This window comes from Chanodichthys erythropterus, chromosome 12 (genome assembly GCF_024489055.1).
Source record: "Chanodichthys erythropterus isolate Z2021 chromosome 12, ASM2448905v1, whole genome shotgun sequence".
NCBI classification, from domain to species: domain Eukaryota; kingdom Metazoa; phylum Chordata; class Actinopteri; order Cypriniformes; family Xenocyprididae; genus Chanodichthys; species Chanodichthys erythropterus.
The window spans coordinates 58815716-58841433 of record NC_090232.1 but is presented as its reverse complement, the minus strand read 5'-3'; the positions used below and the strand labels follow the sequence as shown (position 1 = coordinate 58841433).

Here is a 25718-nt window from a genome sequence, read left to right as displayed (position 1 = left end):
AAACTCCCATAGACTTAACATTGGGTCAAAATCTGTGAGATCATATCTTTGGATCAGAAGGTCATAGAGACTTGGGGCAGGGCTCTTTTGATTCGGCCAGCCAATAAGTAGTGGCACAGCAACTTCATAGCCACGCCCTAGCAACCAATTACAGCACCCTAGCAACCGGTGCCGATTTTTGCCACTGCAAGCACCATTCACATTTTCTTCAGGAAATGTACATTCTAGTTAATGGTGCTTGCCAAAGGCAAAGCTCCATTCTTATTCTTCTGCATACTTATTATTCTTCTTCTTCTTCTTCTGGACACAATTTCTGCGCGCTACTCCTCCCGCAGTTTTTGTCATAGACCCATGAATGAGGTGTCAAATCGACCGGCTCATTGAGGAGAGGTGTGCTATGACTTTTATAAGCGATCGGGTGTACGATGTTCGTCCGGCGGGCGAAAAAGTAGCGAAAAAAAATCCCATAGACTTTGCATTGGGACAAACTTTGACGAGTAATAGCTCCTAACGAGAATTTCATAGAAACATGTGGGTTACCACGTTTGAAGAGCCTGATAGGCTCTCTCAGACCATACCTCAAAATGGGGTGTAAGTTGTACCCCTGGGGCGCAAGAGCTGCCCAAAGTTGCCCCATAGACATACTATGGTGAAGCCGTGCCCATGAACCAGGAAGTACTGTGTTTTTCCTACTATGGGAAATTACATAGGGATTTTGTATTGAACATAACTCTGGATCACAATGTCATAGAGACAAGGGGGTGGGCTCATTTTACTCAGGCAACCAATCAGTCTCTCAGGATCATTGTGAAGCTATCGAGCCACGCCCTAGCAACCATATAGAGCACCATAGCAACAAGTTCCATAGACTTCCATTGAAAAAGATCAAAGGAATATATTTGGATAGGAGTGTCATAGAAACATGAGGGTGGGCTCATTTGACTCGGGGCAGCAAACGGCCAATCACGAATCACCTTCAAGATATCATAGCCACGCCCTAGCAACTATTTAGAGCACCCTAGCAACTCAAAGCATAGAGGGGATATCTTCAAATCTGAACATCATAGAGGAATGGGGGTTGGTTTATATCATTCATACTGGCAAGCAGCCTTTGGTTTATCATTACTGGCAGCTGCCAAGCCACTCCCTAGCAACCAAACAGAGTACCCTAGCAACCGTTTTGCAAGATCTATATCTCTGCATCAGAACATCGTAGAGACATGGGTGTTGGTTTATATTGTCAAGCAGCCTTTGGAGTATCATCATTGGTAGCTACCAAGCCACTCCCTAGCAACCAAACAGAGTACCCTAGCAACCGTTTTGAAACACCTATATTTCTGCATCAGAACATTATAGAGACATGGCGGTTGGCTCTTTTGACTCATGCTAGCAAACTGGACTTCCACCATGCTACACATGCTAGCAGTGAATAGCTACATGCTAATAGTGATTAGCTTAAGGTTTAAACATGACACAAACTAGTAAAAATGTGTTAGAATAATGCTAGTGGCATGTTAATTGTGTTAGCATGATGCTAGTAGCATGCTAATCATGTTAGCATCATGTTAGCAAACATGCTAATCATGTTAGCATCTTGTTAAATACATGCTAACAACATGGTAATCATGCTAGCATCATGCTAGCATTATGCTAATGATGTTAGCATGTTGCTAACATTATGCTAACATGATTAGCATCTTGTTAAAATCATGCTAAAAACATGGTAATCATGCTAGCATCATGCTAGCATTATGCTAATCATGTTAGCATGTTTGCTAAAGATTATGCTAACATGATTAGCATCTTGTTTAAAACATGCTAGCAAGCATGCTAAGGGTGTTAAGATCATGCTGCAACATGCTAATCATGTTAGCATGTTCCTAACATAATGATAACATGATTAGCATTTGGTTAAAATAATGCTAGAACATGGTAATCATGCTAAGCATCATGCTAGCATTATGCTAATCATGTTAGCATGTTGCTAGCATTATGCTAACATGACTAGCATTTTGTTTAAAACATTCTGGCAGCATGCTTAGGGTGTTAGCATCATGCTAGAACATGCTAATCATGTTAGCATCTTGTTAAAAACATGCTAAAGAAATGGTAATCATGCTAAAGCATCATGTTACCATAATGCTAATCATGTTAGCATGTTGCTAGCATTATGCTAACATGATTAGCATCTTGTTAAAAACATGCTAACAACATGGTAATCATGCTAGCATCATGCTAGCATTATGCTAATCATGTTAGCATGTTTTGCTAACATTATGCTAACATGATTAGCATCTTTCTAAAAACATGCTAGCAGCATGCTAAGGGTGTTAAGATAATGCTAGCAACATGCTAATCATGTTAGCATTTTGCTAGCATTATGTTAACATGATTCGCATCTTTCTAAAAACATGTTAGCAGGATGCTAAGGGTGTTAGCATAATGCTAGCAACATGCTAATCATGTTAGCATCTTGCTAAAAACATCCTAGCAGGACGGTAATTATGTTAGCATAATGCTAATCAAGAGTGCCGAGTTTTGCCACTGCAAGCACCATTCACATTTTCTTCAGGAAATGTACATTCTAGTATTGTAATTACTATTCACCTGAACAAAACTTTGGCGCGTAACTCGTCCCGCACCGTTTGTCCTAGACCCACAAATGAGGTGTCAAATCGACCGGCTTATTGAGGAGAGGTGTGCTATGACTTTTCTAAGCGATCGGGTGTACGATGTTCGCACAGCGTACAAAAAAAATGGCTGAAAAAACTCCCATAGACTTAACATTGGGTCAAAATCTGTGAGATCATATCTTTGGATCAGAAGGTCATAGAGACTTGGGGCTGGGTTCTTTTGATTCGGCCAGCCAATAAGTAGTGGCACAGCAACTTCATAGCCACGCCCTAGCAACCAATTACAGCACCCTAGCAACCGGTGCCGAATTTTGCCACTGCAAGCACCATTCACATTTTCTTCAGGAAATGTACATTCTAGTTAATGGTGCTTGCCAAAGGCAAAGCTCCATTCTTATTCTTCTGCATACTTATTATTCTTCTTCTTCTTCTTCTGGACACAATTTCTGCGCGCTACTCCTCCCGCAGTTTTTGTCATAGACCCATGAATGAGGTGTCAAATCGACCGGCTCATTGAGGAGAGGTGTGCTATGACTTTTATAAGCGATCGGGTGTACGATGTTCGTCCGGCGGGCGAAAAAGTAGCGAAAAAAATCCCATAGACTTTGCATTGGGACAAACTTTGACGAGTAATAGCTCCTAACGAGAATTTCATAGAAACATGTGGGTTACCACGTTTGAAGAGCCTGATAGGCTCTCTCAGACCATACCTCAAAATGGGGTGTAAGTTGTACCCCTGGGGCGCAAGAGCTGCCCAAAGTTGCCCCATAGACATACTATGGTGAAGCCGTGCCCATGAACCAGGAAGTACTGTGTTTTTCCTACTATGGGAAATTACATAGGGATTTTGTATTGAACATAACTCTGGATCACAATGTCATAGAGACAAGGGGGTGGGCTCATTTTACTCAGGCAACCAATCAGTCTCTCAGGATCATTGTGAAGCTATCGAGCCACGCCCTAGCAACCATATAGAGCACCATAGCAACAAGTTCCATAGACTTCCATTGAAAAAGATCAAAGGAATATATTTGGATAGGAGTGTCATAGAAACATGAGGGTGGGCTCATTTGACTCGGGGCAGCAAACGGCCAATCACGAATCACCTTCAAGATATCATAGCCACGCCCTAGCAACTATTTAGAGCACCCTAGCAACTCAAAGCATAGAGGGGATATCTTCAAATCTGAACATCATAGAGGAATGGGGGTTGGTTTATATCATTCATACTGGCAAGCAGCCTTTGGTTTATCATTACTGGCAGCTGCCAAGCCACTCCCTAGCAACCAAACAGAGTACCCTAGCAACCGTTTTGCAAGATCTATATCTCTGCATCAGAACATCGTAGAGACATGGGTGTTGGTTTATATTGTCAAGCAGCCTTTGGAGTATCATCATTGGTAGCTACCAAGCCACTCCCTAGCAACCAAACAGAGTACCCTAGCAACCGTTTTGAAACACCTATATTTCTGCATCAGAACATTATAGAGACATGGCGGTTGGCTCTTTTGACTCATGCTAGCAAACTGGACTTCCACCATGCTACACATGCTAGCAGTGAATAGCTACATGCTAATAGTGATTAGCTTAAGGTTTAAACATGACACAAACTAGTAAAAATGTGTTAGAATAATGCTAGTGGCATGTTAATTGTGTTAGCATGATGCTAGTAGCATGCTAATCATGTTAGCATCATGTTAGCAAACATGCTAATCATGTTAGCATCTTGTTAAATACATGCTAACAACATGGTAATCATGCTAGCATCATGCTAGCATTATGCTAACATGATTAGCATCTTGTTAAAATCATGCTAAAAACATGGTAATCATGCTAAGCATCATGCTAAGATTATGCTAATCATGTTAGCATGTTTGCTAGATTATGCTAACATGATTAGCATCTTGTTTAAAACATGCTAAGCGCATGCTAAGGGTGTTAAGATCATGCTAGCAACATGCTAATCATGTTAGCATGTTCCTAACATAATGATAACATGATTAGCATTTGGTTAAAATAATGCTAAAGCAACATGGTAATCATGCTAAGCATCATGCTAGCATTATGCTAATCATGTTAGCATGTTGCTAAGCATTATGCTAACATGACTAGCATTTTGTTTAAAACATTCTGGCAGCATGCTTAGGGTGTTAGCATCATGCTAAGCAACATGCTAATCATGTTAGCATCTTGTTAAAAACATGCTAGCAAAATGGTAATCATGCTAAGATCATGTTACCATAATGCTAATCATGTTAGCATGTTGCTAGCATTATGCTACCATGATTAGCATCTTGTTAAAAACATGCTAACAACATGGTAATCATGCTAAGCATCATGCTAGCATTATGCTAATCATGTTAGCATGTTTTGCTAACATTATGCTAACATGATTAGCATCTTTCTAAAAACATGCTAGCAGCATGCTAAGGGTGTTAGCATAATGCTAGCAACATGCTAATCATGTTAGCATTTTGCTAGCATTATGTTAACATGATTCGCATCTTTCTAAAAACATGTTAGCAGGATGCTAAGGGTGTTAGCATAATGCAAGCAACATGCTAATCATGTTAGCCTCTTGCTAAAAACATCCTAGCAGGACGGTAATTATGTTAGCATAATGCTAATCAAGAGTGCCGAGTTTTGCCACTGCAAGCACCATTCACATTTTCTTCAGGAAATGTACATTCTAGTATTGTAATTACTATTCACCTGAACAAAACTTTGGCGCGTAACTCGTCCCGCACCGTTTGTCCTAGACCCACAAATGAGGTGTCAAATCGACCGGCTTATTGAGGAGAGGTGTGCTATGACTTTTCTAAGCGATCGGGTGTACGATGTTCGCACAGCGTACGAAAAAAATGGCTGAAAAAACTCCCATAGACTTAACATTGGGTCAAAATCTGTGAGATCATATCTTTGGATCAGAAGGTCTTAGAAACTTGGGGCTGGGTTCTTTTGATTCGGCCAGCCAATAAGTAGTGGCACAGCAACTTCATAGCCACGCCCTAGCAACCAATTACAGCTCCCTAGCAACCGGTGCCGAATTTTGCCACTGCAAGCACCATTCACATTTTCTTCAGGAAATGTACATTCTAGTATTGTAATTACTATTCACCTGAACAAAACTTTGGCGCGTAACTCGTTCCGCACCGTTTGTCCTAGACCCACAAATGAGGTGTCAAATCGACCGGCTTATTGAGGAGAGGTGTGCTATGACTTTTCTAAGCGATCGGGTGTACGATGTTCGCACAGCGTATGAAAAAAATGGCTGAAAAAACTACCATAGACTTAACATTGGGTCAAAATCTGTGAGATCATATCTTTGGTTTAGAAGGTCATAGAGACTTGGGGCTGGGCTCTTTTGACTCGGCCTATCAAGCCGCCAATAACTAGTGACTTCATGGCCACGCCCTAGCAACCAATTACAGCACCCTAGCAACCGGGTGCCGAATTTTGCCACTGCAAGCACCATTCACATTTTCTTCAGGAAATGTACATTCTAGTATTGTAATTACTATTCACCTCAACAAAACTTTGGCGCGTAACTCGTCCCGCACCGTTTGTCGTAGACCCACAAATGAGGTGTCAAATCGACCGGCTTATTGAGGAGAGGTGTGCTATGACTTTTCTAAGCGATCGAGTGTACGATGTTCGCACAGCGTACAAAAAACGGCTGAAAAAACTCCCATAGACTTAACATGGGGTCCAAATCTGTGAGATCATATCTTTGGATCAGAAGTTCGTAGAGACTTTCGGCCAGCCAATAAGTAGTGACACAGCAACTTCATAGCCACGCCCTAGCAACCAATTACAGCACCCTAGCAACCGAGTCCGGTGGTTTGCCACTGCAAGCACCATTCACATTTTCTTCAGGAAATGTACATTCTAGTATTGTAATTACTATTCACCTGAACAAAACTTTGGCGTGTAACTCGTCCCGCACCGTTTTTCATAGACCCATGAATGAGGTGTCAAATCGACCGGCTTATTGAGGAGAGGTGTGCTATGACTTTTCTAAGTGATCGGGTGTACGATGTTCGCGCAGCATACGAAAAAATTGGCTGAAAAAACTCCCATAGACTTAACATTGGGTCAAAATCTGTGAGATCATATCTTTGGATCAGAAGGTCATAGAGACTTGGAGCTGTGCTCTTTTGATTCGGCCAGCCAATAAGTAGTGACACAGCAACTTCATAGCCACGCCCTAGCAACCAATTACAGCACCCTAGCAACCGGTGCCGAATTTTGCCACTGCAAGCACCATTCACATTTTCTTCAGGAAATGTACATTCTAGTATTGTAATTACTATTCACCTGAACAAAACTTTGGCGTGTAACTCGTCCCGCACCGTTTGTCGTAGACCCACGAATGAGGTGTCAAATCGACCGGCTTATTGAGGAGAGGTGTGCTATGACTTTTCTAAGCGATCGGGTGTACGATGTTCGCACAGCGTACGAAAAAAACGGCTGAAAAAACTCCCATAGACTTAACATTGGGTCAAAATCTGTGAAATCATATCTTTGGATCAGAAGGTCATAGAGACTTGGGGCTGGGCTCTTTTGACTCAGCCTATCAAGCCGCCAATAAGTAGTGACTTCATGGCCACGCCCTAGCAACCAATTACAGCACCCTAGCAACCAAGTGGCGAATTTTGCCACTGCAAGCACCATTCACATTTTCTTCAGGAAATGTACATTCTAGTATTGTAATTACTATTCACCTGAACAAAACTTTGGCGCGTAACTCGTTCCGCACCGTTTGTCCTAGACCCACAAATGAGGTGTCAAATCGACCGGCTTATTGAGGAGAGGTGTGCTATGACTTTTCTAAGCGATCGGGTGTACGATGTTCGCACAGCGTATGAAAAAAATGGCTGAAAAAACTACCATAGACTTAACATTGGGTCAAAATCTGTGAGATCATATCTTTGGTTTAGAAGGTCATAGAGACTTGGGGCTGGGCTCTTTTGACTCGGCCTATCAAGCCGCCAATAACTAGTGACTTCATGGCCACGCCCTAGCAACCAATTACAGCACCCTAGCAACCGGGTGCCGAATTTTGCCACTGCAAGCACCATTCACATTTTCTTCAGGAAATGTACATTCTAGTATTGTAATTACTATTCACCTCAACAAAACTTTGGCGCGTAACTCGTCCCGCACCGTTTGTCGTAGACCCACAAATGAGGTGTCAAATCGACCGGCTTATTGAGGAGAGGTGTGCTATGACTTTTCTAAGCGATCGGGTGTACGATGTTCGCACAGCGTACAAAAAAAACGGCTGAAAAAACTCCCATAGACTTAACATGGGGTCCAAATCTGTGAGATCATATCTTTGGATCAGAAGTTCGTAGAGACTTTCGGCCAGCCAATAAGTAGTGACACAGCAACTTCATAGCCACGCCCTAGCAACCAATTACAGCACCCTAGCAACCGAGTCCGGTGGTTTGCCACTGCAAGCACCATTCACATTTTCTTCAGGAAATGTACATTCTAGTATTGTAATTACTATTCACCTGAACAAAACTTTGGCGTGTAACTCGTCCCGCACCGTTTTTCATAGACCCATGAATGAGGTGTCAAATCGACCGGCTTATTGAGGAGAGGTGTGCTATGACTTTTCTAAGTGATCGGGTGTACGATGTTCGCGCAGCATACGAAAAAATTGGCTGAAAAAACTCCCATAGACTTAACATTGGGTCAAAATCTGTGAGATCATATCTTTGGATCAGAAGGTCATAGAGACTTGGAGCTGTGCTCTTTTGATTCGGCCAGCCAATAAGTAGTGACACAGCAACTTCATAGCCACGCCCTAGCAACCAATTACAGCACCCTAGCAACCGGTGCCGAATTTTGCCACTGCAAGCACCATTCACATTTTCTTCAGGAAATGTACATTCTAGTATTGTAATTACTATTCACCTGAACAAAACTTTGGCGTGTAACTCGTCCCGCACCGTTTGTCGTAGACCCACGAATGAGGTGTCAAATCGACCGGCTTATTGAGGAGAGGTGTGCTATGACTTTTCTAAGCGATCGGGTGTACGATGTTCGCACAGCGTACGAAAAAAACGGCTGAAAAAACTCCCATAGACTTAACATTGGGTCAAAATCTGTGAGATCATATCTTTGGTTTAGAAGGTCATAGAGACTTGGGGCTGGGCTCTTTTGACTCGGCCTATCAAGCCGCCAATAACTAGTGACTTCATGGCCACGCCCTAGCAACCAATTACAGCACCCTAGCAACCGGGTGCCGAATTTTGCCACTGCAAGCACCATTCACATTTTCTTCAGGAAATGTACATTCTAGTATTGTAATTACTATTCACCTCAACAAAACTTTGGCGCGTAACTCGTCCCGCACCGTTTGTCGTAGACCCACAAATGAGGTGTCAAATCGACCGGCTTATTGAGGAGAGGTGTGCTATGACTTTTCTAAGCGATCGGGTGTACGATGTTCGCACAGCGTACAAAAAAAACGGCTGAAAAAACTCCCATAGACTTAACATGGGGTCCAAATCTGTGAGATCATATCTTTGGATCAGAAGTTCGTAGAGACTTTCGGCCAGCCAATAAGTAGTGACACAGCAACTTCATAGCCACGCCCTAGCAACCAATTACAGCACCCTAGCAACCGAGTCCGGTGGTTTGCCACTGCAAGCACCATTCACATTTTCTTCAGGAAATGTACATTCTAGTATTGTAATTACTATTCACCTGAACAAAACTTTGGCGTGTAACTCGTCCCGCACCGTTTTTCATAGACCCATGAATGAGGTGTCAAATCGACCGGCTTATTGAGGAGAGGTGTGCTATGACTTTTCTAAGTGATCGGGTGTACGATGTTCGCGCAGCATACGAAAAAATTGGCTGAAAAAACTCCCATAGACTTAACATTGGGTCAAAATCTGTGAGATCATATCTTTGGATCAGAAGGTCATAGAGACTTGGAGCTGTGCTCTTTTGATTCGGCCAGCCAATAAGTAGTGACACAGCAACTTCATAGCCACGCCCTAGCAACCAATTACAGCACCCTAGCAACCGGTGCCGAATTTTGCCACTGCAAGCACCATTCACATTTTCTTCAGGAAATGTACATTCTAGTATTGTAATTACTATTCACCTGAACAAAACTTTGGCGTGTAACTCGTCCCGCACCGTTTGTCGTAGACCCACGAATGAGGTGTCAAATCGACCGGCTTATTGAGGAGAGGTGTGCTATGACTTTTCTAAGCGATCGGGTGTACGATGTTCGCACAGCGTACGAAAAAACGGCTGAAAAAACTCCCATAGACTTAACATTGGGTCAAAATCTGTGAAATCATATCTTTGGATCAGAAGGTCATAGAGACTTGGGGCTGGGCTCTTTTGACTCAGCCTATCAAGCCGCCAATAAGTAGTGACTTCATGGCCACGCCCTAGCAACCAATTACAGCACCCTAGCAACCAAGTGGCGAATTTTGCCACTGCAAGCACCATTCACATTTTCTTCAGGAAATGTACATTCTAGTATTGTAATTACTATTCACCTAGACAAAACTTTGGCGTGTAACTCGTCCTGCACCGTTTGTCGTAGACCCACGAATGAGGTGTCAAATCGACCGGCTTATTGAGGAGAGGTGTGCTATGACTTTTATAAGCGATCGGGTGTACGATGTTCGCACAGCGGACGAAAAATCGTTTGAAAAATGTCCCATAGACTTAACATGGGGCCAAATCTGTGAGATCATATCTTTGGATCAGAAGGTCGTAGAGACTTGGGGCTGGGCTCTTTTGACTCGGCCTATCAAGCAACCAATAACTAGTGACTTTATAGCCATGCCCTAGTAACCGATTACAGCACCCTAGCAACCGGGTTCTGAATTTTGCCACTGCAAGCACCATTCACATTTTCTTCAGGAAATGTACATTCTAGTATTGTAATTACTATTCACCTAGACAAAACTTTGGCGCGTAACTCGTCCCACACCATTTGTCGTAGACCCACGAATGAGGTGTCAAATCGACCGGCTTATTGAGGAGAGGTGTGCTATGACTTTTATAAGCGATCGGGTGTACGATGTTCGCACAGCGTACGAAAAAACGGCTGAAAAAACTCCCATAGACTTAACATTGGGTCAAAATCTGTGAGATCATATCTTTGGATCAGAAGGTCATAGAGACTTGGGGCTGGGCTCTTTTGATTCGGCCAGCCAATAAGTAGTGTCACAGCAGCTTCATAGCCACGCCCTAGCAACCAATTACAGTACCCTAGCAACCGGTGCCGAATTTTGCCACTGCAAGCACCATTCACATTTTCTTCAGGAAATGTACATTCTAGTATTGTAATTACTATTCACCTGAACAAAATTTTGGCACGTAACTCGTCCCGCACCGTTTGTCGTAGACCCACAAATGAGGTGTCAAATCGACCGGCTTATTGAGGAGAGGTGTGCTATGACTTTTCTAAGCGATTAGGTGTACGATGTTCGCACAGCGTACGAAAAAACGGCTGAAAAAACTCCCATAGACTTAACATGGGGGCCAAATCTGTGAGATCATATCTTTGGTTTAGAAGGTCATAGAGACTTGGGGCTGGGCTCTTTTGACTCGGCCTATCAAGCCGCCAATAGGTAGTTCATAGCCACGCCCTAGCAACCAATTACAGCACCCTAGCAACCGGGGCCGAATTTTGCCATTGCAAGCACCATTCACATTTTCTTCAGGAAATGTACATTCTAGTATTGTAATTACTATTCACCTGAACAAAACTTTTGCGCGTAACTCATCCTGCACCGTTTGACGTAGACCCACAAATGAGGTGTCAAATCGACCGGCTTATTGAGGAGAGGTGTGCTATGACTTTTCTAAGTGATCGGGTGTACGCTGTTCGCACAGCGTACGAAAAAAACGGCTGAAAAAACTCCCATAGACTTAACATTGGGTCAAAATCTGTGAGATCATATCTTTGGATCAGAAGGTCATAGAGACTTGGGGCTGGGCTCTTTTGATTCGGCCAGCCAATATGTAGTGACACAGCAACTTCATCGCCAAGCCCTAGCAACCAATTACAGCACCCTAGCAACCGAGTGGTGAGTTTTGCCACTGCAAGCACCATTCACATTTTCTTCAGGAAATGTACATTCTAGTTATTATTATTATTATTATTATTATTCCACACAAAATTTTGGCGCGCTACTCCTCCCGCAGCTTTTGTCCTAGACCCATGAATGAGGTGTCAAATCGACCGGCTTATTGAGGAGAGGTGTGCTATGACTTTTATAAGCGATCGGGTGTACGATGTTCGTCCGACGGGCGAAAAATCGGGCGAAAAATCCCATAGACTTAACATTGGGACGAACTTTGACAAGTCATAACTCTGGATCACAATGTCATAGAGACAAGGGGGTGGGCTCATTTTACTCAGGCAACCAATCAGTCTATCAAGATAATTTTAAAGCTATCAAGCCACGCCCTAGCAACCATAGAGAGTACCTTAGTAACAAGCTCCATAGACTTCCATTGAAAAAGATCAAAGGAATATCTTTGGATAGGAGTGTCATACAAACATGAGGGTGGGCTCGTTTGACTCGAGGCAGCAAACCGCCAATCACAAATAACCTTAAAGCCATCATAGCCACGCCTTAGCAACCATTTTAGAGCACCCTAGCAACCCAAAGCATAGGCACATATCTTCAAATCTGAATATCATAGAGGCATGGGGGTTGGTTTATATCATTCATACTGGCAAGCAGCCTTTGGTTTATCATTACTGGCAGCTGCCAAGCCACTCCCTAGCAACCAAACAGAGTACCCTAGCAACTGTTTTGCAAGATCTATATCTCTGCATCAGAACATCGTAAAGACATGGGTGTTGGTTTATATTGTCAAGCAGCCTTTGGAGTATCATCATTGGTAGCTGCCAAGCCACTCCCTAGCAACCAAACAGAGTACCCTAGCAACCGTTTAGCAATATCTATATCTCTGCATCAGAGCATCATAGAGACATGGCGGATGGCTCTTTTGACTAATGCTAGCAAACTGGACTTCCAACATGCTACACATGATAGCAGTGAATAGCTACATGCTAATAGTGATTAGCTTAGGGTTTAAACATGACACAAACTAGTAAAAATGTGTTAGCCTCATGCTGGTAACATGCTAATTGTGTTAGCATCATGTTAGTAGCATGCTAATCATGTTAGCATCATGCTAGCAAACATGCTAATCATGTTATCATCTTGTTAAAACGATGCTAATCATGTTAGCATGTTGCTAGCATTATGCTAACATGATTAGCATATTGTTTAAAACATGTTAGCAGGATGCTAAGGGTGTTAGCATCATGGTAGCAACATGCTAATCATGTTACCATCTTGCTAAAAACATCCTAGCAGGACGGTAATTATGTTAGCATAGTTTTGCCACTGCAAGCACCATTCACATTTTCTTCAGGAAATGTACATTCTAGTTAATGGTGCTTGCCATAGGCAAAGCTCCATTCTTATTATTGCTCATACTTATTATTATAATTATTTTTCTGGACAAAAGTTTGGCGCGCTACTCCTCCCACAGTTTTTGTCCTAGACCAATGAATCAGGTGTCAAATCGACCGGCTTATTGAGGAGACCTGTGCTATGACTTTTATAAGCGATCGGGTGTACGATGTTCGTCCAGCGGGCGAAAAAGTAGCGAAAAAAATCCCATAGACTTTGCATTGCGACAAATTTTGACGAGTTATTGCTCCGAGTGAGAATTTCGTAGAAACATGTGGGTTACCACGTTTGAAGAGGCTAGCAAGCTCTGTCAGGCCATACCTCAAAACTGGGTGTAAGTTGTACCCCTGGGGCGCAAGAGCTGCCCAAAGTTGCCCCATAGACATACTATGGTGAAGCCGTGCCCATGAACCAGGAAGTACTGTGTTTTTCCTACTATGGGAAATTACATAGGGATTTTGTATTGAACATAACTCTGGATCACAATGTCTTAGAGACAAGGGGGTGGGCTCATTTTACTCAGGCAACCAATCAGTCTCTCAGGATCATTGTGAAGCTATCAAGCCACGCCCTAGCAACCATATAGAGCACCATAGCAACAAGTTCCATAGACTTCAATTGAAAAAGATCAAATGAATATCTTTGGATAGGAGTGTCATAGAAACATGAGGGTGGGCTCATTTGACTCGGGGCAGCAAACGGCCAATCACGAATCACCTTCAACACTTCATAGCCACGCCCTAGCAACCATTTAGAGCACCCTAGCAACCCAAAGCATAGAGGGGATATCTTCAAATCTGAATATCATACAGGCATGGGGGTTGGTTTATATCATTCATACTGGCAAGCAGCCTTTGATGTATCATCATTGGCAGCTGCCAAGCCACTCCCTAGCAACCAAACAGAGTACCCTAGCAACCGTTTTTCAAGATGTATATCTCTGCATCAGAACATCGTACAGACATGGGGGTTGGTTTATATTGTCAAGCAGCCTTTGGAGTATCATCATTGGCAGCTGCCAAGCCACTCCCTAGCAACCAAACAGAGTACCCTAGCAACTGTTTAGCAAGACCTATATCTCTGCATCAGAGCATCATAGAGACATGGCGGTTGGCTCTTTTGACTCATGCTAGCAATCTGGACTTCCAACATGATACACATGCTAGCAGTGAATAGCTACATGCTAATAGTGATTAGCTTAGGGTTTAAACATGACACAAACTAGTGAAAATGTGTTAGCATGATGATAGTAGCATGCTAATCATGTTAGCAAACATGCTAATCATGTTAGCATGTTGTTAACATTATGCTAACATGGTTAAGATCTTGCTAAAAACATGTTAACAGTATGCTACGGGTGTTAACATCATGGTGGCAACATGCTAATCATGTTAGCATGTTGCTAGCATTATGCTAACATGATTAGCATCTTGGTAAACACATCCTAGCAATATGCTAAGGGTGTTAGCATCATGCTACCATCATGCTAATCAAGAGTGCCGAGTTTTGCCACTGCAAGCACCATTCACATTTTCTTCAGGAAATGTACATTCTAGTATTGTAATTACTATTCACCTGAACAAAACTTTGGCACGTAACTCGTCCCGCACCGTTTGTCGTACACCCACGAATGAGGTGTCAAATCGACCGGCTTATTGAGGAGAGGTGTGCTATGACTTTTCTAAGCGATTGGGTGTATGATTTTCGCACAGCATACGAAAAAATGGCTGAAAAAACTCCCATAGACTTAACATGGGGGCCAAATCTGTGAGATCATATCTTTGGTTTAGAAGGTCATAGAGACTTGGGGCTGGGCTCTTTTGATTCAACCTGCCAAAAAGTATTGACACAGCATCTTCATAGCCACGCCCTAGCAACCAATTACAGCACCCTAGCAACCGGTGCCGAATTTTGCCACTGCAAGCACCATTCACATTTTCTTCAGGAAATGTACATTCTAGTTGTATTTGTCCTATTGTTTGTAATTTGCTTCTTTTTTCTTTTTAATAACAGAAATTAAATAAAATAACACTAAAAGATATTGTGATATACACTGCCTGGCCAAAAAAAAAAAAAAGTCTAAGAGTATCATTTTATTTATTTATTTTTTAAAGATTTATTTTTGGCGTTTTTGCCTTTATTATGAAAGGACAGTGATAAGACAGGAAGCGAAGTGGGAGAGAGAGAGGGGGGCGGGATCGGGAAAGGACCACGAGCCAGGACTCGAACTCTGGTCGCCCGAAGTGCATTGGCGCTTGATGCATCCAATGGTCAATATTAATATTCATGCCTTTTTATTAATATTTATGTTAATCGTTTATGGCTTATGATTTTTCAGTTTCACTTTTGATTTCCTATATTTATGTACTCATACTTTATATATTAATTCTTATCATATTTTCACATTTACTTATTGTACCCTTATAGTTATTCTTATTTTATCTTTAAGAGTATGTATGCTTGTTATGTTCAATTGTTCTTCAAAGTGTTCCAGTTTGACAGGTCACGCTGACACGTTTGTGGTTAGGTATTGGACGCCTGCCAAGTACTGCAGAAGTGATGTTTTTCAGAATTAATGTTTGCTGACATTTAATGGTGCAAGATTTGCAAAATTCCCTAAGGGTTAAAACAACTATTTTTGACATTGGACCAGTGGACGACGTAATGAGTGAAATTAACCTTTTTCATTTTAACAAAAACATCAGTTTGAGTGGGTTGGGAATCTCCCTGTATGCTTATGGTATAATATGGACTGAGTTGTTGAAAATAGAGCTTTTTTTCTCCTTTGCTCTCCTGGGCTTCTGCTTCTCTCTTATCTGCAAATGTCTTAATGTTATTGCTCTTTTTGATCTTCATCTATTAGATACAATACTCTGGATTTTATAATACTCTAGATTTATTATTAACTATTGACTACTCCTTTATGATGGTTATTTTACCTTTTGGTTTTATTGAATATTTTCATTATCGATTAAAGTTTGCGTGTGAGGCTAAATTTAATTGTAATGAATAAATATTTTTTCATCAACGTTATCACAGCCTGGATCTCATTTTCCTAAGTTTCTGCACTAGCGCTACATGTTGGCGCGCTGACGACTAGATCATTATTGCTGTTATTATGTTTCTAGCATGTTATATGTTTAGCAACAGTTCTTCTACCCCTAATTGATGGAGTGTAGCACTTTTAATTTCTTAAACAAACATGTAGGAACCATGATCATACAAGTCAAAAAGTCAAAATTTATTAGGTTCAAACTGTGAAAGAATGTTTGTGAGGGAACATGAAGTATCATTTTCACATGTGAATTGGTACCTCTGAGTCTAGACCTTAAATTCATTGAAAGTCTTAGGGATGTGCTGAAGTAGACTTTACAGAGTGCTCACTCACCTCTTGCATTGTCAATACATGACCAAAAACTGATACACCTCTTGATGGAAAAACATCACAACATTTATTTCCATCAAGAGGTACATTGATTTTTGGTCAAGATCTTCTATTGACAAATCTAAGAGGTAAGCACTCTATAAAGTCTCCTCCAGCACATCCCAAATAATGTCTAATCAGCAATAATGGTCTAGTCAGACTCTTAAGCATATGCCTATTTAAATCCAAACAGCGTCCTTTTTTTTTTTGGCCGGGCAGTGTATATCGTTATCGTGAAATAAAATTTCTCATATCATGAAATAAGAATTGTGTCATATCGCCCACCCCTAACTGAGGCACTACAGAAATTCGTCACCACACATAAAAGAGCCCCAAAACGGTATTTATTGTTTGAATTTCATAATAAAAAAAGGACAGAATTTGAAAGCTGAGACTTAATATCAAAAATAACACAGCTTAAAGCTCACTGTGATTATTAGATGGGAGGTTTTGTTCATTCATCAACTGAAAACAACAGACTAAAAGATCCATTCTTGAGATTTAAGAATTGACATTGATTCATAAAAATGAGAACAGATTAACATTGATATTTGTAACTCAGCCTATATGATACATTTATTTTTAGAAATTCTTAATTTTATATTTTAGAAAAAATGAACAGGGGCAATAGTCTGGAAACACAAATATTTTTCCATACTTTTCCAGACCTGGGAATTACTCAAATCAAATTCTTTACTTTCCTTACTTTTCCAAACTGTGTAGGAACCCTACAAGTGTATGTGTGTATTGCCATATGTGTGGATCTCTTGTATGCATTGGTGGATTACTGTGCACACACTTGAGTCCATTGCATTTATGCATGGAGTGAAAATAGTATCAACACCTCCCACAAAGCCTTAACCATCTAATTTTTTCCATCTCAAACAGCAAGACAACAGCACCTTATGTCCGTTAAGCTCCACTTTAGGGTTGTTTTCAATCTCCCACAAGCCTTCATTGAAACCCTTCCTTTTGTTTGGTTTGCCATATTTGTCTTTGTTAGTCAAATAGGGGAAGATGTCTTTGGGACCTAAGAATGCTCTGAAAGATTAAACAGAAAGAACATAATACATAACTATTACATCTAATTATCCATAACTTAACTGCAGGATCTGGGGCTCAATGTATAAAACTAAAAAAAAAAAAAAAAAAAAAAAAAAAAAAAAAAGTGTGCCTATGCACAAAAGCTACATTTTGTGTACACACAATTTTTGAGATCTATAAAACCATGCGTACACCAGAACCAAAATTCCCTTTATAAAACCCAGTCAGTGGAAGATTGTGCATACATGCCTTTACACCCCATCTCCTCCCCAAAATAACCAAATATGGAGCTTACAACACCTAGTTTTACTATGCATATGCTCCTCTACATATTTTCATATGCAAACTCCCATCCACATGATACCATATTTAACAGTACAAGACATTAGGAAATTGAGATACCTACTATAAAAAATATCAAAATATCTGTAAAAGCAAAATTGTATAAAATACTTTTCAGGCAACGTTTTTAGAGAAAACTGACCAAATAGTATTTTTAATTCTTCTAAACAAATCAAATTTATGCAATGCTGTCTATAAGGTAAACAAATGTTTTAGGATGTTTACACAGAATATTATTAATAGAAACAGATAGGCCTTATTTTTTGCAGTGTAAATACAATTGTCTGAATCAGTGTGTCACTGACAAAACATCTTAAACAAACAAACAAACAAACAAACAAAACAAACATGCAAATCATAGTTTCCATCAAATTCTATCCTTCAAATCCCTCAAATATATTTTTCATAATGTTGGAAAGATCACAGGAGTTATCACTAAGATACTGCCTGCTTGCACAAGACATCAACAGCACACCTGTGTGCATCACTGATCATTGTTGTCGCAAGAAATATTTTCTCAGAACATAAGTTCTGTAATTTAGTTTAAAGAGGAATTATCATTAATGACAGCGAAGCGTGATAGACAAAGTATTAAAATGTAGCATGCCACAGGAAAAGTATTCAAAAGCAGCACATCCACTACAATATTTAACAATACAATATCTAAATTCATAAAATTTGTTTAACTTCTGGATAATTACTTTATGTAATTTGAGTGCTTAACTCCATTAATGAGAGTGGAATATTGAATCTAAATGTGTATATAAAATGGAAAACGGATATTAAAATCATGTTTAATTCAGTTAAGTGTGCAGATGGTGCGCACATATTTACGCTAAGTTTTTTTTTTTTTTTATAAACCCTGATATGCGTGTAGAAAATTGCATATGCACATTTTAATGCATTTTTTGTGTATACGCAATGTTTATACATCAGGCCCCAGGTCTTGAACTAACATGCCATTTAGATTTTGACCATTTGAAGTTCCACAACAATTCACTTAAAGTTTGACAAATTTCTACTTACGTTTCATGAGTGCCAAAAAAAAAGATAGGAAACTTTATATTTGACGGTTTGACTGCTCCATCTGGAATCTCATCAATCTGAAATTGCACAGTGGCATATGTAAAACATGAAACAGCAGCATACGTAAACATTTAGAAGCAAAGCACTAAACATTAATCCGACCGTGACATTTGAGTAGCCTACAATAAACAAATTAATATAGGGGTGTAACGATACATCGTTATATCGAGATTTCGCAATATAAAAATGCAAAGATATTGTTGATGTAAATGATACGACTTGCAATATAGTGTTAGTTTTCCAAGACTCAGTTTATAGTATTTATAAAGTATAATTCACCCAAAAATGTAAATTCTTTCATGTACTCACCCTCATGTCATTTTAAACCCAAGAACTCATTCATCTTCCAAACATAAATGAAGATTTTTTTGTTTTTTATGAAATCTGAGAGATTTCTGTCCCTCCATTTAAAGTCAATTTCACTAAAACTAAAAAGATCAAAAAAATAATAATAACAAATATATAAGAGGTCATAAAGGCATCATAAAAAAAATAAATAAGTCGAGCTGGCTAATCCAAATCCAAATCCAAGTCTTCTGTGGAGACACGATGGCTTTATATGATGAACAGATTTACAATGCACATACTGTATTAAACGCAAAAGTTCAAATGTGCATGTGTGCATGACGCACGAAAACGACACAAGGGTGAGTAAATGAACAGAGAATTTAAATTTCTGGATGAACTAATAAAGTTTGGGAAGAGTCATTTTGACACACTTTGCAATTGGAAATGTCATTGCTCATCTGAAGCACATACATGCTGGAGCGGCTCTCTTCAAAGTGAAAGCGCAGACATCATTTAAAGTGGCACTCATTGAAGTGAAAGCATATTTTAACTTAGCATATTGTGTTTTTAGTTTTGGTAGTATGAAGATTGAAAACTTTTAGATAGTTCGTTCTTATGTAAGTGCATTAATCTGGCTTGTCTGTGTAAGAGAATCAGCGAATGCCTGCGTTTAAGGCGCGAGTGTACTGCTTTAGAAAAAAATGAATGTTACAGAGTTTCAAGTAACAGTAGGCTACTACATTAAACTACTATATTTAATGTTGAATATAATGTATAATAATGCAATGGGGCAATATCTGTGGGTCCTGAATGTCAAATGTCTGATTTTACCAGTAAAAAGGGGCTTACATTATTTATAACCTATGTATAGGCTAGCATAATTCTGTATTTTCAAGTTCAGAATAATGAATACTTTTATTCTGGAGTCACCATTGTTTTACTGCTTTAAGAAGTTCTCTCTTAGGTTTCAGCTATCCTAATTCTAGTTTCATGTTAAAATTCAGTTTTATTGTTCAGTGATATATATAGTCAATTGTTAATTGTTAATCTTGAAATATTGTAAATTCTTTATTAAAAGGGTCATGAACTGCATTGTTTTATAATGTTTCCTGGGGTGCACTTATAATGTTAGTATGCTTTTTACATCAAAAATGGTCATAATTTACAAATAAAAGGCATTTTTCCTACCCTGATTTTAGCCCTCTTATTTGAATGCTCTGTTTGTTTTTACAGGCATGTCTGCTGTGAGACTTCAGTGTAAACACCCACTGCTGTGATTGGCTCAAATCTTTCCACTTGAAATAGCCAAGTTTATGATCTCTTATAGCACGTTTTTACTATTACAGCTTTCAAGGTTAACTAATCATGAAAAGTGCTGCATTACATTTAGATCTATGGCATTATGCACCGCTAAAAATTTTTTTTAAAAAGAACACTTTTTAATCAGAGAATAGCATCAAGTTATTTAATTCAGCTGCTTTGGTGTTAATGAAATTAACACGTGCACTAGATGGGCAACAATGAGACAACTCCCAAAACAGGAATGGTTTTACAGGTGGAGGTCACTGACATTTTTCCCCTACTCCTCTTTTTCACTACTTTTGCATTTGGCTAGGGTCAGTGTCACTACTGGTAGCATGAGGCGATACCTGGACCCTACAGAGGTTGCACAGGTAGTCCAACTCCTCCAGGATGTTACATCAATACGTGTTATTGCAAGAAGGTTTGCTGCATGGAGGAGATTCCAGGAGACAGGCAGTTACTCTATGAGAGCTGGACAGGGCCGTAGAAGATCCTTAACCCATCAGCAGGACCGGTATCTGCTCCTTTGTGCAAGGAGGAAAAGGATGAGCACTGCCAGAGCCCTACAAAATGACCTCCAGCAGGCCACTGGTGTGAATGTCTCTGACCAAACAATCAGAAACAGACTTCATGAGGGTAGCCTGAGGGCCCAACGTCCTCTAGTGGGCGAAACATATCAAATCGTGAGCTGAGTGTATCATTACACCCCTAATTAATAATAATAATATTAATAATAAAAATAATGACGACAGAAATTATGGTCATTTAGTTGTGTTTGCTCACCCTTGCAGGCCAGTGGGGATAACCCTTCATCTTTGCAAAAATCAAATCACCTGGCTTGAAATCCCGAGCCATGCCAAGACAGATGGATCACCTACTTTGGGACATATAAAAATATTTCCATTATTTGTACCTCAAGACACCACTCATCTATTTATTTTCATCACATTAACCTCATCACAACACAGTGACATAGATAGTTATTACATAATGATTACTCAATGAATATTCTCTGTTAAGTCATTATCTGATGACGTGATCTCACGCTGTGAAACTGTTTATTGCACTAACCCAGTGGTTCCCAAACTGGGGTACGTGAGGTGACAAAAGGGGGTACATGAACAAAATGCTGAGTAGTTCATTCATTTTGCAATGAAATAACAGTTTTAACGAAAACCACAGCAGAACTACAAGACACGTCTGTGTTTCACAAACAATTCTGTGGCTTTGAACGAATCGTGAGAGTCAATGATTCATTCAGACACTTTCTTCGATACTGAATGAATGACTTTGACTCACTCATAAAAACAGTGACTTGCTGCCACCTACTGGTGGTTTTAGTTTAATATTTAAAAATTTTATTTAGTTTTACAATCGTTGCATATTTCTCTATTAAACATTTTTATATAAACTTTATAAAATAAATAAAGTTATTCATAAAGGTAAAAATATGGACTGGAAAAATCAATTTAGGGGGCAAATATTGTCCCTTAATGGTAAAGGTGTGACTCCAGTCTAAGTGGAAGAGAGGGGGTACGCAGAAGGATGGTAATCCCTTCAGGGGGTACTCCAAACTAAAACGTTTGTGAACCACTGCACTAGCCTACTTGTAACTCCTTGATTTAGGTTGGAGGTGTCAGTTGTTGACTGCTGAAATGTCTGTCACACAAACAAATTAAAAAACTGACTCTGGCTTTTCTCTCCTCTTTCCATTCACTTGAAGCTCAAAGTGAAGCCCAGAAAAATAATTAGAATGTCAAATCATCTTAATTGAAGAAAAGGTGCAACACTCACTCTAGAAGAAAAAAAAGTTTGTAACATACCATAGTCTATTTCCTGATTAAAGGGTTAGTTCACCCAAAAACTAAAATTCTGTCATCATTTACTCACCCTCATGTTGTTCCAAACCTGTATAAATTTATTTGTTCTGCTGAACACACAAGATATTTTGAAGAAAGTTAACCAGGCCACTTTGAGGTACCATTGACTTCCATAGTAGGTTTAAAAAAAAAAAAAAACTATGGAAATCAATGGTGCCCAAGAACTGTTCAGTTTCCCAGAATCTTCAAAATATTTTCCTTTGTGTTCAATAGAACAAAGTAATTTATACAGGTTTGGAACAACCTGAGGGTGAGTAAATGATTACAGATTTTTTTTTATTTTATTTTTTTTTTTAGGTGAACTATCCCTTTAAGCCCTTTGGGAAACAATGTGTCTAAATAAAAAATCCAACACGCTTCCCTGGATCTAAGATAGGGCTGAACGATTTTGGAAAATAATCTAATTGCGATTTTTTTTTTTTTTAACTAATATTGCGATTTAATATGCAATTATTTTTAATCTCTTTATCTTCTGTATTAAGCAATAAATCATTATACGTAGTTGGGGTGGGAATCTTTAGACACCTCACGATACGATACGATTCTGGGAGTCATAGTCTGATACCAAAATTATTCTTGATCTATACTTTTTTTATACTTTTTTTATACTTTATACTTACTTTATTAAAATAACTTGTGCTTTTTAAAATAATTACACATTAACATGTAATTGTTTTAATTAAATTGTTTAAGAATTTTAAATATATAAACTAATATAGCTAATAATACCTAATATAAACAAATGCTAGTAAATAATAAAGAGCAACACATACACACACACACACATACACAAAAAGGAATAGTGCTTTCAGTATGTAAGAGTATTTGAATGTTTTCCTTTCAGGAGCTGTATTCAAACTAATCCACAGATCTCTTTTGAAATATAAGATGTGGTTTGTCCTGTCTGTTTAATCACTTAAGAGATAACTGCCTTTTTTTATTTTTTTTTACATTAATTTCATGTCATAAAACCATTTTGAGAAGCAATCACCACTCCAGATCTTGTCGGTATACATTGATGTCAGAATCTGTGATGTTGCTCTGACTTTGCTTTTCAAACTGGAAGACAGAAAACGCTTTAAAAAAATGCAAAAATAACAAATTTCAATTTTAGAATAAAATTAATGAGTACCTTTAGTGTTTTCAATGATATGCAGCCTATACATATCTGTTCACATCTCAAAAAATGTGTTCTGGGGTTTCATGACCCTTTAACCCTCAGGGATCTGAGGATTTTTGGGGCCTTGGAGAAGTTTTGACATGCCCTGACATTTGTGCTTTTTTCAGTTGTTCATAAACATATTAATGGAAAAAGTGTCATTACACTGTATTCAGCACAAACTAGGCTACAATAATATGTGAGGAACATGTATGTACATGTTTGTGTTTTTGAAGGAATAACGTTTATGCATGGTTATTGAAAAAACAAAAAACTGAAATAAGGCCAAAAAATATATATTAAATCTTTGTTCACAAGACTTTTGGGTAGTGGAGGTTGTAGACTAGAGTTTTTGCTTCAAAATGAGGTAAAAAAAATTATGCTGCCTGCTTGTTCATATAAAACAATAAGAGATTTAAATTTTCTAAAACATCTTTGGTCAAGAAATACAGTATGCGTGGAGGCGTGAATAATCATGAATAATGGATGATTCTCACCTGAGAAGACAAAAGAATTGCATAAAGAGCTCTAATGAGCTGCATAAATAATGAGCTCTTTCAGACAGGTAGGCTGTGAAAAAACCCTTTGTTGATCATGTCTCAAATCTCATCATAATGTAAATCAAACATACAGAAAAAATAGCAATACTGTGAAATATTACTACAATTTAAAATAATGGTATTCTATTATATTCTTTAAAATATAATGTATTTCTGTGATGCAAAGTGTCTGAACAATTATGTTACCTCTATGGCATTTCATATAGGCTTTTAGCTTAAAAGCATGCACATTTGGAGAAATATTGATGGATTCTCATATGTTTGTCAATTTTCTATACAGGGGAGTAATATTTATTCAGGATTTATTGTCATTACTATGAGTGCTGGATACTGTGTTTTGAATTTATACTCACAGCCGGAGGGCGCTCTGTACACCTTTAGTCCACAAATGCCTGAGCACTAAAGAAGAATAGGCAATCCAGGAAATAACTGAACTAACAGAGGCCAGAGATCGCTAACTATGGCTATTCAAAACACTTTTCAAGACAATAAATACACGATTGAGACGATGAATGCATGCATTGACTCAGAATTTGCGTCTGAATAGCGCTGGCTCCGTGGGCGTGGCCGCATTAGCGGATAATGAGCTGAATCACGGATTTCTGACATGGCTCTCTTTTCATACAGATTACATAAACACAGAATGTTTGTCTTCGATTTGACCTGACATTTCAACGTTTTTTTATAGACATAAGTTTAATTTTTTTTTGTCATTAGTATTCACTAAGTTACAGTTCATTTTCTGAGAACTATCAGATTGGATTTCGTTCAGAGGGAGACGAGAGATCACGCATCATGTTAGTTTTCTTTATTTTACAAAAAGCACAACATTTTGTTGTTACTCTGAGTGTACACAAATAAAAGAAGATATTCCACAGATTAAAATGGTGTATAACTCTTAATTGTATGTGCAACATTGACAGTATTTTGAGTCTCTTTCACACTGGTTAGAAAAAAAACGCGGTGATCATGTGACCGCCGACCCGAGAGTGTTAAAGGATAAGAAATCTATTAGGCCTCATCTTTTTCTGAGTTTGAATAAAGTAAATGTATAGAGCCAGTTCATTTGTTGGGCACTGACAATATAGTTTTATAGAACTAGTTTAATTAAATAAAAAAAGACCTTAAAATATAAAAAAGACCTTAAGATAAATACTGGACTTCAATTTGGAGCTTCAAAAGATAACTTTGCACTCATTTCAAAGTGACCTATGACTTAAAATTCATCATTTAAATTATATCATGGATGTGGCTGTTGTGGTACACAGTCATAGTGGCTGTAGTAAATGTGGCATATTCAAACGACTTTGACATAGTACATTTACATTTACCCAGTTTAAATGCATACTGCCTGCTGTGCGCAGTTGGCCCAAAACCCACGGGGCTTGGGCCCGTCATCGCTGCTTGCAGCTGTTTTTTTTTTTTTTGGGGGGGGGGGGGGGGGGACTTACCATGCTTGAAAACTCTTAAACTTTGCACACACATTGGAGTCGTTGGCCATCAGGGCCAGGCAGAACCTGGT

General features: G+C 39.1%; 1 protein-coding gene across 4 annotated transcripts in view; it reads right to left on the bottom strand.

Annotated features, from left to right (window-relative positions):
• The window catches only part of psip1a (PC4 and SFRS1 interacting protein 1a), a 246632-nt gene that overhangs the window by 178724 nt on the left and 42190 nt on the right, over positions 1-25718 (bottom strand). For 3 of the 4 annotated variants that reach the window (XM_067404355.1, XM_067404356.1, XM_067404353.1), the window contains exons 2-4: positions 21381-21474; positions 18948-19024; positions 17438-17576 (exon numbers count right to left, since the gene is read on the bottom strand). In XM_067404355.1, the coding sequence (XP_067260456.1) occupies positions 17438-17576; positions 18948-19024; positions 21381-21452 (288 nt within the window). In that variant the 5' untranslated portion in view covers positions 21453-21474. The remainder of the gene's footprint in view (positions 1-17437; positions 17577-18947; positions 19025-21380; positions 21475-25718) is intronic. The other variant, XM_067404354.1, reaches the window with a different exon arrangement.